At 39.5% G+C, this 17,262-nt stretch overlaps 1 protein-coding gene across 1 annotated transcript in view; it reads left to right on the forward strand.

The window, feature by feature from the left end:
• Nucleotides 1–17,262, forward strand: part of RANBP17 (RAN binding protein 17) — a gene marked incomplete at its 5' end in the record, with an annotated part of 271,440 nt that overhangs the window by 61,702 nt on the left and 192,476 nt on the right. The window contains 1 exon segment of the mRNA XM_049775658.1: nucleotides 10,910–11,045. Coding sequence (XP_049631615.1) covers nucleotides 10,910–11,045 — 136 coding nt within the window.

Consider the following 17,262-nt stretch of genomic DNA (forward strand, 5'->3'; position numbering starts at 1 on the left):
AGGGGATTCGGCCCCTTTTGGCTCTTGGCCCTTTCTGCGCTGCTGGGCGCTCTGAGGAAGATGGCTGAAAGGAGTTTAGATGCAGGGCCAAGAATAACTAGTGCTTAAAAGGTTATGAGATAGGCCACACACATGTGGTGAATAGGGTATGAATAAAGTTAATGCTTCCTGAAGCCTGCCTGTGAGTGAGTCTTGATTACGCCGATCACCTGGGCCTGGAACCCGCCAGCTGGATGGGGGATGAAGCCACGTGGCTGGGGCCTAAGCACAAAGGCCTCCATCCATCGCCATCCAGCCCCATCGTTAATTATTTAATACAACAATTATATTAAGCTGAGAAACTTCTGCACCTCAAAGAAAATAGTGACTAGCATACAAAAAATTTTACCCACAAAATGGGAGAAACTATTCACGTTTTAGATCTGTCTAAGGCCTGTACAGCATGAAAACGTATTATTAATAAAGCCATTAGAAGAGTCTGAGGATACAGCAGATTTTAATATATTTGCTATCACTACTAATTAGCAAGTACCAAACTGTTGCTCCTATCAGGAACATAGGATTAGTTTCCTGCAGGTTCCTGACTACAGTTTCACCAGTTTGTCAGAAATAGAACCTTGATTTATGTTAGTGATTTGGTTTAAAGACACCTAATTCAATACATATTGTTAATTCGCTAACATTGAACTCATAGCTAACAATCACACTATAACTTTTCTTTGGACAAAATTTTATGTTTTTATCAGATTTTTTTCTTTAAGGTGCATAACTTTTCTTTTTGTTTATCATCACTCAGCAGCACTTCAGCATGACTATTAGTATGACTGTTTCAACAGTAACAACAGCAATACAAGACACATACCAAAAAAGAGCCACCAAAAACATGTGGCACAAATAAAAAGACCCTAATTTCATATTTGCAATGGAGGTATCTGAGTGTTTCTATCTTCCTAGCTCTGGTCTCAGAACTGGCACCTTATTTCTGTGTTCTAGTTGGGCATTTCTCTCTCAGTGAACTCTCTCAAAGGACTAGTAATGCCTTCTTGGGTATATGGTCTCAAATGATGACTGGCTTCTCCATCAAGCCTCCCCTGAGAGACAGAGAGCTGACATTTCTACTATGGGTTACTCCAATGATGGTATAATGTTACTTCTAGTAGTTTTTCTGGTGAAAGTACTCATAAATCAAATCAGATTTGTAAAGAATTGAATAATACACTTGGCAGTTTATGCCAGCCTAGAGGGAAATATGACTTGTGTACTGACACTGTGAACCACTGTGGAAAGAAATTGAAGATCTACGTAATTGGGGAAAAATGTATGTCCATTAATTAACATGGCCGTACTACTCACATTGATCTACAGATTCAGTATAGTTACTTTCAAATTGTCAGCAGACTTCTTTGTTAAAGGTGGCAAGCTGATAGTTAAAATTTATATGAATATTCAGGAAAATAGCTAGAATAACCGAATGAAAAAGGATGACATTGAAAGACATACTTTCTGACTTTACAGTTTTCTATAGCGTAAGAGTAGTCAAAACAGTTTCTGATGTTGAATGCTGGTATAAAGGAAGATGGATCTGTGAAATAGAATCGAGAGTTCAAGTATAAGACCTCCCATTTAATAATCAATTGAATTTCTAGTAGGTAGTAAAACAATTCACATGATAAAAGAATAGTCTTCTTAACAAATTGCCTCTGGACAGTAGGACAATCACATGTAGAAGAATGAAACTAAACCTTTATCTCTAGCCATTTTGAATTCCCCATGAATCATATACCTAAATGTTAGAGTAAAAGCTATAAAACTACATGAGAAATCATAGGAGTGAATCTCATGACTTTGGATTGAGCACTGGTTTCTTAGCTCTTCCAACTCCCAAAACAGAAGAATGATAGAAGTAAAATTAAAATTTTGACTAGGTCAGAATTAAACAACTTTGTGTTTCAAAGACCACATACAATGAAACCAGAAAAATAGTACAGGAGAGACCAGTTGCCTTGCAGGTAGCCAACTCAGTTTGACCTCCAAAATATACAAGTTCTCCTTATCACCTCCAGGAATGATTCCTGAGCATAGATCCAGGAGTAAACCGCAAGCATTACCAGGGATAGACTCAATAGGCCAGTCTCTCCACAGAAAAGAAAGTGTAAACCAGGGGTCTTCAAACTTTTTAAAGTGGGGGCCGTTACGGTGCCTTAGCTGGAGGGCCGGACTATATGAGCTACTGATTCCTACTCACGCTGTACATATCTTATATAAATAAAATGAAAACTATTTATAAATAAACAGATCATGCACCAGTATTTTTTTTTTTTTTTTTTTTTTTGGTTTTTGGGCCACACCGGCAGTGCTCAGAGGTTACTCCTGGCTGTCTGCTCAGAAATAGCTCCTGGCAGGCACGGGGGACCATATGGGACACCGGGATTCGAACCAATCACCTTTGGTCCTGGATCACCTGCTTGCAAGGCAAACACCGCTGTGCTATCTCTCCGGGCCCATGCACCAGTATTTCAATGGGAACTGTGGGCCTGCTTTTGGCTAAAGAGATGGTCAATGTCCGGTTCCATATTTGTCACTTTCAGCCGTAACAAGTGATTCAAGTGGGCATCAGTTAATCTTGATCTGGTTGGAGATTTCAGATGTTTCATTCTTGAAAAAGTCTGTTCACAGGCCTAAGTGCTACCAAAGATGGTTACCATTTTGAGTGCATGGTTCCTGATATTTGTATGTACACTGAGTGTATATGCAGGCAGGTATCTTGGCAACCAAACAGCGCTCACTGCTGGCAGGCGGATCAGACTCCTCTGCGGGCCGCATGTGGCCCGCGGGCCATAGTTTGAAGACCCCTGGTGTAAACAGTCCAGTGATGGGGTACAATAGTCACACGTCACTTATTGGATAAGAACTTGTGAAGAAAATTTATAGAGAACTCTTGCCACCTCATAATAAAAAAATAAATATCTGAATAGTAAAACAGGCAAAAAATTTGGGTACACATTTCTCTAAAGAATAAGTACAAGTGACTCATAGGCTCATAACAAAAAGGCAAAATCTTTAATCATGGAGAGACATGTTAAAATAGCATTCCTCCACTAGGATAGAGTAGTCTTGGCAAGTAAGTCTTGGCAAGGAATCGAGAAATTGAACCCTTGTACATTGCTGGAGGGACAGTGAGATGGCACTGCTGCTTTGGAAGACATTGTGACACTTCCTTAGAATGGTAGAGATGAAGGTGTCATATGACCTAATTTCTCTGATAGGTGAAACCAAGAGGTAAAAAGCCAAACTCCCACATAAAAGCATTACACCAATCTTCATAGCAACATTCATTTTAAAGCTGATCATTGGAGATATCCTAAATGACTGCTATGAATGAGTAGAATGTGTTATGTGATAAGGGAAATGAATGGAAGACTCAGAATAGGCTAACCCAAGCATAGCCGTGGGATATTTGCTAAGTGAAGGAAGCTGTCAGAGAACAAAAGAATGCTCAGAGGCTATGGTGTGCAGTAACCCCAAGTTCACTCTTTATCCCCATATAGTTCCTGGAGAACCATCCTGGGAGTAGTCCCCAAATATTACCAGATGTGGTTACACACACACACACACACACACACACACACACACACATGTCAGTCACAAAACCACATAAATAATTCTTATAAAATGTCCAAGAAGGAAAAAATGTAAAGTACATTAGAGGTTGCTTAGGACTACAGAGGTGGTACAGAGTAGGATGAAAAAAGAAATTCTCCATGTAGATTATAGTGGTGTCTTCCTGAGCCTCCAAGTTCACTAAAAAACACCAAATCATGTACTTTGGGTTGCATGCATTGAATGCATGGCATGCGAATTACATTTTAGTTAAGCTTTTAGTTTTTTATTTATTTTTTAATATTTATTTTATTTATATATAATCTTTATTTGAGCACCATGATTGCAAACGTGATTGTAGTTGGGTTTCAGTCATAAACAGAACAAAGGTTGATTGATTGTAGGTTTGCAGTAGATGTAGAGTTAAAAGATTCATCTCTATAGAGATTAGGGAGAGCAGATAATGGCAAGAAGAATGTGTATTTGGTGTCATGGTTTGATGACATCAGCTGTAAATCTGACAGGTGTGATGGACAGATATGATGACTAGTAGGAGAAAATTCTGAAAGGGGAATTGAGAGATATTATATCCCATTTTCAGGGTACCAGAGAGGTTGGAAGAAGAAGCAGCTACCACTGAGGGGCTCATAGGATAAGGGGGACAATCATGTTACTTCTCCATTTTGCAGAAAGCATTTGTGAAGTGTGTACACTTTCTGAATATCCTTAGCTTGCCACAGAGCTTTCTGTTCTGTCACCTTTCCATTAAATGTACTGTTTTGAAATGTGATTTTTTTAAATGAATCATTCGATTTAAATTAGTGTTCTTGTTCTATTTAATCTGATTCACACTGCAAATGTAGAGGACTGCATGATGGATCGGTTCTAATTTACTCATTATTTTGTGCTACATTAAGGAATGTGGATACTTGCCAGCTTGCCTATCTCACAGAGGAAGTTTAGCTTTTCAGACAGCTGATGTCTCTCCAGAAGTTGGAGGGAGATATTAGTCAGTTGTAGAATGATGGTGAAATCTTCAGAAATTTGATCTTTTTTTCTGTATTTATTTGTCCTTCCTACATCTTCTAGAAAACACAGTTTCTTATGATACTGTCTAGTTGTAAACATTTGAATTCATTTGAAAAGATTCCCTGATATAGAAACATGATTGATTTCAGTACTACAAAATAACCTGCATATCTCTGAAAAATCAGCTCCCAAGAATAACACAAAATTCCTTTTTACCAAGATAATTGATATGTTATTAATTATTCATAGAGGTCTCAAAAATCTTGGCGAATCTGATACTTCAGTCTTAGAGATGGAAAAGAATATACCTGAAACTAAAAGCATTCACCCAAGCACCCAAAAACAGATGAGTGGATAAAGAAACTATGGCATAATAAACTTAACTGTAAGAAAAGCCGAAATCTTGCAATTTTCAGCTGTGTGGATGGAACTACAGGGCATTATGCTGAGTTTAGTCAGTCAGGAGAGGGACAGAAAGAATGATCTACCTGATCGTGGAATATAAAGAAACATACCGTTTTTTCCGGCATATAAGACAACTTTTGAAACAAACAAAAAAAAGTCAACCGTCGGGGTCGTCTTATACGCCAAGTATATCCCGAAAAATGTTTCAATATGCCACTAAATGAAACAAACAAACAAAAAATCAGGCCACAGAGTTTCCAAATCTCTTTCTTGGGGGCTCCCAAACAGTACTCAGGAGATCTGGGGGCCGCTTCTGGCAAAACCCAGCTAACTGTTTGGTGGTTCAATGCTAGGGTCCGAGGATGGGGTGTTGTTTGGTTCATGTAGTGGGGGAGATTAACTGACGCCACCAGGGAATTGCCAGAAAAGGTGCCTATGATAAGGGACCAATCACCGCAAGGCTGCTCAGACCGCCTCTCTGACTCAGCCAATCCAAGCAGGCTTTTGATGCATGCAAATTAGACAATGTTCTGGACCCGAATCTACACTGTCAAAAGCCTGCTCAGATTGGCCAGAGTCAGAGAGGAAGTATAACCTTTGAACTTTTGCTTGTTGGGATTGGCTCACTGTGGTACATACAGTTGCAGCACAGGAACGTTCTGTCTGATACAGCGAATATAGGCCTAAACCTATGTTTTAACTGCAAAATTAAGGGGTTGTCTTATACGCCCAGTCGTCTTATACGCCGGCAAATACGGTAGTAAAGCCGTTAATGATAACAGCCACAGAGAGTGGTCCTACAGAACTAACTGTGCCAAAGTGGTGAGGTAGGGGAAATTGGGAGAGAACTAGGCACATTGTGGAGGGATATCATTTAATTTTTCTTAATATTTTTTGTTTGGGGTTCATACCTGGCTGTGTAAGTTTTATTCTTAGTTCTGTGCTCAGGGATCACATCTGGTGGAACTCAGGACCATGTGGAGTGCCAAGGATCAAACCCAGATCAACATTTAAGATCAGCATTCAGATCTGCATTTAAGGAAAGTGCCCTACCCACTGTACTCTTTCTCAAGCCCCATGCCTATAACCCTACAACATTATAAGTCACAGTATTCAAGTATTATATATATATATATATATATATATATATATATATATATATATATATATAAAATAGAGGCCAGAGTAATTGTATAGTGGGTAGGGTGTTTGCATACAGCGATGACTCTGGTTCAATCCCATATAGTCCCCTGAGCACCACCAGGAGCACTCCCTGAGTACAGAGCAAGGAGTGACCCCTGAGCATGGCCAGATATGGCCCCTAAACCATTATTGGATTGGAATGATAGCTTTATGGCCTAGAACATATGCTTATTTTACAAGAGGCTTGGGTTCGATCCCTAGACACTTCTGAGTTTGGTCCCAAAATTGTAAAAAAAAAAAAAAAAAAAAAAGGAAGAAGAAGAAGATTAAAAAGTATCACTGAGCTGATTCAGTGACTTCATTTTGTACTTCTTGCCAGGGCAACCCCTGGCAGTGCTGAAGACTTAGAGATATTCCTGGAGGAAGTCAGAACCTTATCAGGTGTTGGGGATCAAAATCAGCAGCTGTGCCCAAGACAAGAGCCCTAAATTACTCTACTATTGCTCCAGCATTTTGCTTTTTACTTTTGAGGAAGGTTTATTTTTCATTTTACTGAAACGAACCAAGGCTAAGTAAGTTCTTATAAGCCAAATTTGTTAGATCACACAGTTCTATTTTATTTTTAATTTTATTTTGGTTTTGGGGCCACACTCGGTGAAACTCAGGGGTTACTCCTGGCTCTGTGCTCAGAAATCACTCCTGGCTCAGGGGACCATATGAGAATCGAAGCCGGGAATCGAACCCAGGTCTGTCATGGGTCAGCTGCATGAAAGGCAAAGGCCCTGCTGTTGTGCTATTGCTCTGGTTCTACACAGTTCTATTTTAAACACTTGTTTGGAAAAAATGGTTAAGGTAAGAGTTGAATCACTGTTTATTTTATAAGACCTGGTAAAAGATGTAAAATTGATACAGAGGTGGGGGCAAAATTGGGGTGATGTACATCTGTTAGAAAAACAATGGATAGAGCCCAGAGAGATAGCACAGCGGTGTTTGCCTTGCAAGCAGCCGATCCAGGACCAAAGGTGGTTGGTTCGAATCCCGGTGTCCCATATGGTCCCCCGTGCCTGCCAGGAGCTATTTCTGAGCAGACAGCCAGGAGTAACCCCTGAGCACCACCAGGTGTGACCCAAAAAAACCAAAAAGAAAAAAAAAAGAAAAACAATGGATAGTTTTCTAATACAAGCCTTAATAAGGAGCAGTTAATTAGTTACCTCTTATTTTGGGGTATCCACACCTAGCAGCACTTGGGGTTACTCCTGACTCTGCACTCAGAAATTGCTCCTGGCAGGCTCAGGGGACCATATAGGATGCCAGGAATGGAACCAGAGTCCGTCCAGGGTTGGCTGTATGCAAGGCAAATGCCCTACTGCTGTGCTATCTTTCCAGCCCCCAATTATTGCCTTTTAATGCTATATTCTAAACAGAAGAAAACTGCAACATGTGGGCTGATTTTCCATGTACTTAAATTTTTTCATACTTAAGTTTTTATAACATCTTTCTATAAGAAGATAATATATGGTTTTTGTTTAGCACATTAAAAACTCAAATGAGAACCATCAAGATTGGCTCAGGGGGACCATCAGGGGTACTAAGGTTAGAATTTGGATCACTGCATGTAAGTCAAGTACCCTACCTGCTATCACTCCAACCCCTGTTTTGATATAGTGAAGTTATATCAAATGAGAATATCTTGTCTCAAATTCCAAAATATCAATTTTATATGTAGACGCCTCAACATTCAGAAACTGTAGTCATGTTGCCTTCTGTGAATAGTTACTGTGATACCTTTCCAATCCCTGGGAGACCACAGCCCAATTAGAAAATTGTGAGGTTCCTGCCAAAATTCTGTTCTGTTTTATCAGAAAAAGGTTAATATCATAAAAAGCTCCCAGTATTGTGATAATCATAATTAAAACATGTTACTTTAACATAATTAAAGTACGCCTTTAACTTAAATATAAGCAAATAAGTGTATTTATGCTTAGGCCACCCAGTTTTAATTAAATAATGAAAATTTATAGTCACTTCAGCTTTACTTCTCCTGACTAGAATTTTAAAATGCCGAGACACTCTCGGGAAGGCTCTGTCCTGTGTTCCCCCTTGATTGCATGTGGCCCCAGAGGGCCACTCCTCTCTGACTCCTCCCTCTGTCTCTTCATTGCCCCCAGCTCAGTTACTTTTTCCTCTCCCAAACCCTTTTACCCATCTCCATAGGAGAATCTCTGTGCCTGGTGCCCATAACTCCTTCCACGTTTGGTGCCTCTGCCCTTTCTGAAGTGGGGACATTGTAGCCCATGGCACCAAGCTCCTACAGCCTCTCTGCCCAGGTTTTCTTGGTCAGCACTGCCCTGAAAGCAACTATTTTGTGTGTGTGTGTGTGGGTGTGGGGGGGATGTACATAGCCAGACCTCAGGAGCTACTCTGGCTCTGTTCTCTGTTCCTGGGGTGGCTCATTCTGTGCTCTGGGTACCCTGGGGATGGGACCCGCATGCAGCCATGTGTCTTGGCACATTGAACCATTTCTTTAGTCTTACACCCAAATTTGAGCCAGATGTGTTTGAACTCTCTTTCTTTGACTCCCCAGAGGGAGGGCTAGAACTCAGAGTTTTGCCACTGACAATTTAAAGCAAGCACCTAAGGATGTGGTGCTATTCATGCCCTGCAGTGCCAGGGATTTCTGAAACACCTGCCCCCCTTGTGATCCCCAATGAATTTTGGGGTCCCTCAGGGCTTACCCAGTGGTACTCAGGAAACTCCAGAGTTGGCTTGGTGATGTTTAGGGGATCCATGCGGTTTTTAGGATTGAACAGGGTTGGCTACATGTGAGATGTGCACCTTAACCTCTGTACTATGTATGGCTCCAGTTGAGTATAACATTTTCATCTGAATTTTTTTTTTCAAAAAACTATTACCTCTTGTTTAATTCACTAGAAAGAGAGCAGAAATAAGTTTTATCTTATCTTTTAAAAACACTACTGTGTTTTTAACTTAATCTGCCTGGTAGAATCTTAACCCATCTGATGGATGGAATTCAAGCTTTTTTCTAATTTCTTGAATATAAAAGAAATTGCACATTTTAGTTTATGTATGTTTATATTTATATATATTTATATATAAAATATAGGTAGGTTACTATGATCAATTAAAAAGGATGTTTTATTTACTTATTTTGATTATGGACCACAACCAGTGGTGCTCAGGGTTTATTCCTTATTCTGCACTCAGGAATCACTCTTGGCAGGCTCGAGGGACCTGATGTAGGTCTGCTGCTGTACTATTGCTCTAGCCCCAAGATTTGTTTTTTAAAATTTCAACTGAGCCCTTGGCATTTTATAATGGTTCTGTGCTGTCCTGCTACTTTTGCCTCTAAGGTATTGTACCCTCTCTGTCTTTCTTTTTTGCTTTATCTGTCTTCATGCACATCAGTGAAGAATTCAGATCTATACTCTTTATTTTTTTTATTTTTTTTATTTTTTTGGTTTTTGGGCCACACCCTGTGACGCTGAGGGGTTACTCCTGGCTATGTGCTCAGAAGTTGCTCCTGGCTTCTTGGGGGACCATATGGGACGCCGGGGTATCGAACCGCGGTCCGTCCTAGGCTAGCGCAGGCAAGGCAGGCACCTTACCTCCAGCGCCACCGCCCGGCCCCTATACTCTTTATTATAGTAAAATTTTGTTCAGGAATTTTTTCTCTCTCTCTCTCTCTCTCTCTCTCTCTCTCTCTCTCTCTTTTTGTTTTTGTGTCATACCCAGCAGTGCTCAGGGTTACTTCTGGCTCTGTGCTCAGAAATTGCTTCTGTATCTATCTATCTATCTATCTATCTATCTATCTATCTATCTATCTATCTATCTATCTATCTATACAGGTATGTTTAAACATTGCAATATAAAGGTAAAATAAAAAATTTTCATTCATATCCTTTTACTAAAATTGTACATCTGCACAGATGTATCTATATGGGCATATTACAACTAGATTTTATTTTATATTTATTTTATTTTATTTTATTTTATTTTATTTTTTGGTTTTTGGGTCACACCCGGCAGTGCTCAGGGATTACTCCTGGCTCTGTGCTCAGAAATCACCCCTGCCAGGCATGGGGGACCATATGGGATGCCGGGGTTCGAACCATCATCCTTCTGTATGTAAGGCAAATGCCCTACCTCCAGGCTATCTCTCCGGGCCCTATTCTTTTTTTCTTTTTTGGTTTTTGGGCCACACCCCACTCCTGGCTTGGGGGGACCATATGGGATGCCGGGGGATCGAACCGCAGTCCGTCCTACGCTAGCGCTTGCAAGACAGACACCTTACCTCTAGCACCACCTTCCCGGCCCCTGGGCCCTATTCTATATATTTTAACCTACATAAATTATACATAATTATGTATGTATTTGATCTGTCTCTAAAATTATGTTATGCTATGCTCTTTATATAAATGTTGAGTAAAGTAACAGGTCTATGCATATAAATATATAATGTATATTAATAAGTAACACATTATATGTATACATTTGGATGTAATGTCCAGGAACAGATCTAAAAGAACTTAGCCAGATTATAGTGTCTCTTCTAATGGTGGGGTATCTGATGTCTGAAAAAATAGCTCATTTACTGGCTTTTGTACTTTTCTCACATTTTACAGGGATTATATATACTACATTAGCAATAAATGTTTCATGTTGTTTCTCTAAGAAAGTTTACTAAAGCTAGTTTTCTTTTTTCTTTATGAAGGATCTTTCAGCTTATATCTTTAATGGACATCGGATTGCCTCAGTGTTCTAACGAGAAAATAGAGCTTGCAATTCTGTGGTTCTTGGGCCAGTTTCATAAAACCTATGTTGCTTATCAACTTCAAAGAACCTCAAAGGTAGGTATTTTCTAGAGATGTTAAATAAATGTTATTAAAGGTGAATATATTCATTAATTTAAACTGATTGACATATTGGACAATTTCTATGTAAGAACTTTAATTGACTAATGAAGTGAATTGATTGATATTGAAGTTAATGTGAAATTAAACTGCTTGCTGTATGTCTAAACATTACTGTTTTTTGAAGATTGACTACCAGGACTCGGGAATGTCTTCTAGAGCTAGTTCATTTCAAAAATTATTTAACCTTACTGTATTTTTTTACTTATTGTTTAGCATTTTAAAATGAAAACATATTTACTCTGTTAGTAACTTTGGCTTTTTAAAAATTTTGATATGTATTTATGTGCTTTTCAGTATATCCTTTTACACATTTTCTGGCATATTTTATAGAGCATGTTTTTGTTGTTGTTATTGTTGTTTGTTTTTTCGGCCACACCTGGTGACGCTCAGGGGTTACTCCTGGCTATGTGCTCAGAAATCACTCATGGTTTGAGGGACCATATGGGACTCCAGAGGATAGAAACACAGTCTGTCCTAGGCTAGTGCTCGCAAGGCAGACATCTTATGGCCTGTGCCACCACTCCAGTCCTTTAAAGGGACATATCTTTTTTGTTTGTTTGTTTGTTTGTTTTGCTTTTGTGTTTTGGGCCACACCTGTTTGACACTCAGGGGTTACTCCTGTCTATGAGCTCAGAAATTGCTCCTGGCTTGCGGGGACCATATGGGATGCCAGGGGATCGAACCGCAATCCCTCCTAGGCTAGCGCTTGCAAGGCAGACACCTTACCTTTAGCACCACCGCTTTGGCCCCATCATATTTTATATAATGATGGAAAATCAGAAGAATTACATAAGTTTTTGAGATCACAATTTAACTTTGAAACATCTTTGAAAGTTTAACAGTAGTACAGCATCAGCAAATTTATATGATTTTATGGTTTAATGAGGAATTATTGGTATTAATAAGGGATTATTCACATTTATATGAGTCCTATACCAAAACTTGAAAGTACTATAATGTAGTATAAGATTATGAGATATTTTTTCTGAAATAGAAACTTTTTTTTAAAGAAAGTGTTGTAGCTTGATACTTTCGTTGTCAAGCACACTATGATATTTACTGCTATGTAGGATTAATACTAGTATTTTTCTTAGTCTTAAGCTTTCATTAAATAAGACCAATGGGGAAGAAAAAGAATAGCTAGAAATAAATCTTTTAGACTTACTTACTTGGGTTAGTCTTACATAGAGCTGACAAGTATTTTGAAGTAGTTTGAATAATAAATGCTCACATCATTTTCATGTCAGCTAGAATATTTTCAAGAAACAAACATGCATTTTTAGATACAAAATATCTCCCTGTGCATTCAAAATCAAATTCAATTTTACTAGAAACTTATCATCTTCTTGAAAAGTTCAGGGATATTTTGTTATAAAACAATCAAGTAAGTTTTAATATCTTTTGGGGGTGGTTGGGCCACAGTTGGGGAGCCAAGGGGTTACTCCTAGCTCTGCACTCAGAAATTGCTCCTGTCAGGCTCAGGGGACCATATAGGATGTTAGAGATTGAACCCAGGTCAGTCCTAGGTTGGTTGTATTAAGAACAAATGCCCTACCTGATGTGTTATTGCTCTGGCCCAAAGGTGGTTTTAAATTTTTTTTTGTCAGTATAGTCCATTATTCTTTTTTTTTTTAATATAATGTTTATTTTGATCATAGTGTCTTACATATTGTTGACAATAACATTTTAGGTACATATTTACATAAAGTCAGGGGGATTCCCATCCCCAAATTGCCCTCCCTACCCCTCCGTTTTTGTCCTACCTCCCATTTCCTCTTCCCTCACCCCCAGGGCGGCTAGAATATGTGGTCCCCTCTGTATCCAACCCACTACTTAGTAGTCTTGCACCTGTTTGGTCTTGATGCCTCCCTTATCTCCCCCTCTAACTGTAGGCAGGACTAGCTAGTTCAAGTTGCATGTTTTTGCCTGAAAAGGAGGAGATAAATAAACTGGGATAAGAGTCTAATACTCCCAAAATGGGTGGAATCCTTCTAGAGGCTCTCATCATCGATTTGGGAGATGAAGGAGAGAAAGAAGGTGAAACACTCCACCAGTACCAAAAAAAGTGTCAATTATCCAGTGAGGACTCCAGCTATATCGATAAGCACCACAAAAAACAGACGAAAAACAAAGCAAAACAAACAAACAAACAAACAAGAAACAAAGGAAAGATTCAGACTGGCCCTTGTGAAGGAGTTAATAAAGGTGACACTTGTTGACTGGATATATTTTGCTTTTTGTACAAAAGTTTGTCTCTATTTTTCAGTGATAATATTCAAGTTTAATTAAATTCAGTATTCAAATTGAAATTCAAATATTCATATTTTCCAGGAGACAGAAAAGTATTCTTGCAAATTATTGTTGACCAAGTTGAAAATAAAATAATTATTAATAATAAAAAGTCTCAGGCTAACAGTAAGACAAATAAAAATAGAAAAATGCATGGCATCAAATTTATACAAGGTTCCTCTTTAAAATTTCAAATGCAGATTTTCAGGGAGGGACTTCAGAGCATAAAAACCGGCTAACCTTTGCAAAAGCTGGCTCCCTGTGTGTGACACCAGGCGGGGAAAATCCGCGAAAGTACACCGGCCCAGTGGGGCTCAGCTGTGAAAGACTGTGAGTGTGACCTGTCTATGTCTGTCTACTGTCCTCTTGCGTGAAACTCTTGCGAGTGGGGCAAAAAGAGCCTCCAGAAACCTCGCTCGCCCAGACGCCATTTTCAGGGAGGGACTTCAGAGCATAAAAACCGGCTAACCTTTGCAAAAGCTGGCTCCCTGTGTGTGACACCAGGCGGGGAAAATCCGCGAAAGTACACCGGCCCAGTGGGGCTCAGCTGTGAAAGACTGTGAGTGTGACCTGTCTATGTCTGTCTACTGTCCTCTTGTGTGAAACTCTTGCGAGTGGGGCAAAAAGAGGCTCAGAGGAGCACGGCCGCTCCGCTTCGCTACGCGGCCGTGCACTCTTTCTAAGGAAAGAACTCCATTGCAACAAGAAGGAAAAATCACACTAAGAACGGCGCTATATCACAGAAGCAAACATTTCTCTCTGGACTGTCTTCTCTGTTGCATGCTCGGGCCTAAGATTTGACCCAGTGTGAGGCTTCATCCATGGAGGACTCCCCTCCCTTAGAGGCAAGTCAGCCCATCCAGAAAGGGAGGAGCCAGAGGAGTGTGCTGCCTACATCATATAGACAATGAATACCACTACAACACGTAGAAAAACCCACAATACAAGTGTGACAATGGGGAAACAACGCAGGCCAGCATCAGACATAGAGAATGAAGATGACAATTCTGAGGACCAGATAATGACTGAACAACTAATCAACCTCTCAGATAAGGACTTTAGACTAGCAATATGGAAGGTGCTCAACAGACTCCAAGAAACCATGGATCGAGTTGAACAGAACACTAATAAGAACCAAGAAAATATGAAGGCAGAAATGACAAAACTCCAAACTGAAATAACATGTCAACTAACAGGACTGAAAAAGTCAGTAAACGAAGTGAATGACAAAATGGATAAGCTCTGGGACAGGGTATCAGAAGCTGAGAATAGACTTGGTGCTGTGGAAGATGAGATACATAACAATTCCATACAGCAGGAGAGATTGGAAAAAAAACTTAAAGCAAATGAGCAGACAATGGAAAAATTAGTCAAAGAATGGGAACAGACGAAAATAGAAGTCTATGATAAGATCAACAGAAACAACTTAAGAATCATTGGAGTCCCAGAGACCCAGGAAGAAAATTTCCAGGAAGAATCAATGGTCAAGAACATCATTAAAGAGAAACTCCCAGAGCTAAAGAATATATGTGATCAAATCCTGCATGCCCGAAGAGTACCAACCAAAAGAGACCCCAGAAAAACCACCCCAAGACACATCCTAGTCACAATGACAAATCCCACAGATAGAGACAGAATTCTGAAAACAGCAAGATCAAAAGGGGAAATCATGTTCAAGCAAGCTTCCCTGAGATTTACAGCAGACCTGTCACCAGAAACGCTCAATGCCAGAAAGCAGTGGTGGGATATTGTAACAAGACTGAATGAAATGAATGCTTCACCCAGAATACTATACCCAGCAAAACTCACTTTCCGGTTTGATGGAAGAATACATGGTTTCACAGACAAAAAACAGCTCAGAAACTTCACAGACACAAAACCAGTCTTAAGAGAAAAACTGAAAGACCTAATCTAAGACAAGACTACCCAAAAGACACACCAAATTTTGAAATAAAGATGGCGTTAAATCCCAGGACAATTCTTTCTCTCAACGTCAATGGACTAAATGCACCAGTTAAGAGACACAGAGTGGCTAAATGGATCAAAAAACTCAATCCAACCTTCTGCTGCCTACAAGAAACGCACCTGAATAGTCAGAACAAACATAGACTCAAAATAAAAGGCTGGAGAAAAGTTATCCAAGCAAACAACACCCATAAAAAAGCTGGAGTGGCCATACTAATATCAGATAATGCAAACTTTATACTCAGGAAGGTTGTAAGGGACAAAGACGGACATTTTATATTAATCAAGGAGTACGTAGAGCAGGAAGAATTCACTCTCCTAAACATATATGCACCGAATGAGGGGCCAGCAAAATATTTAATACAACTGTTGACAAATCTGAAAAATAATATCAACAACAACACAATAATTGTGGGGGACCTTAACACGGCTTTGTCAACACTGGACAGGTCAACCAGACTGAAACCCAACAAGAATATACTAGACCTGAGGAGAGAAATGGAAGAAAGAGGCCTAGTGGATATATATAGGACACTCCATCCCCAGAAACCTGGATACACATTCTTCTCCAATGTACATGGGACATTCTCCAGGATAGACTACATGCTGGCACATAAAACATACCTCCATAAGATCAAGAGGATAGAAATTTTGCAGACTACCTTCGCTGACCACAAGGCTCTGAAATTATTTGTGAACTCCAAAGGGACTCAGAAGAAACACTTTAACACCTGGAAGTTAAACAGCCTCATGCTCAATAACCAGTGGGTCCGAGATGAAATCAAGGAGGAAATAAAAAGGTTCCTGGAAACAAATGACAATAAAGACACAAACTCTCAGAACTTATGGGACACAGCAAAAGCAGTACTGAGAGGAAAATTTATAGCTTTGCAGCACACATCAGGAAGGAAGAAGGAGCTTACCTGAGTAGCTTAATGACACAGCTAATAGAACTAGAAAATGCTCAACAAAAGGACCCAAGAATAGGAAGACAGAAGGAAATAACAAAGCTGAGAGCAGAAATCAACGAAGTGGAAACTCAAAAAACAATCCGAAAGATCAACGAAAGCAGAAGTTGGTTCTTTGAAAAAATAAACAAGATTGATAGACCACTGGCAAACCTAACAAAGAAAGAGAGAGAGAGAAACTTGATAACTCGTATCAGGAATGAAAAAGGAGAGATCACTACTGATATGACAGAGATTCAAAGGGTAATCAGAAACTACTTTGAAAAACTCTACGCCACTAAAAATGAGAACCTGGAAGAAATGGATAAATTCTTGGACTCTTATAATCTTCCACGGTTGAAGGAAGAGGATGTAGCATATCTAAACACCCCCATCACCATTGATGAAATTAAAACAGTAATCAAATGTCTGCCGAAAAACAAAAGCCCAGGTCCAGATGGATTCACTAATGAATTCTATCAAACTTTCCAAGAGGAACTACTGCCAATCTTGGCAAGACTCTTTCATGAAATTGAACAAACAGAAACACTTCCAAATAGCTTTTATGAAGCCAACATCACCTTGATACCTAAACCAGACAGAGACGCTACCAAAAAAGAAAATTACAGACCAATATCACTGATGAATGCAGATGCAAAGATCCTCAACAAAATCCTGGCAAATAGGATTCAATGCCTCGTTAAGAAGATCATCCACTACGATCAAGTAGGTTTCATCCCAGGAATGCAAGGCTGGTTTAACATCCGTAAATCTATCAACATAATACACAACATCAATAACAAGAAAAATAAAAACCACATGATCATATCAATAGATGCAGAGAAAGCATTTGATAAGGTCCAACACCCATTCTTGATCAAAACTCTCAGCAAGATGGGAATGGAGGGAACCTTTCTCAATATAGTGAAGGCCATCTACCACAAGCCAGT

Source organism: Suncus etruscus, chromosome 6 (assembly GCF_024139225.1).
Source record: "Suncus etruscus isolate mSunEtr1 chromosome 6, mSunEtr1.pri.cur, whole genome shotgun sequence".
NCBI lineage: Eukaryota > Metazoa > Chordata > Mammalia > Eulipotyphla > Soricidae > Suncus > Suncus etruscus.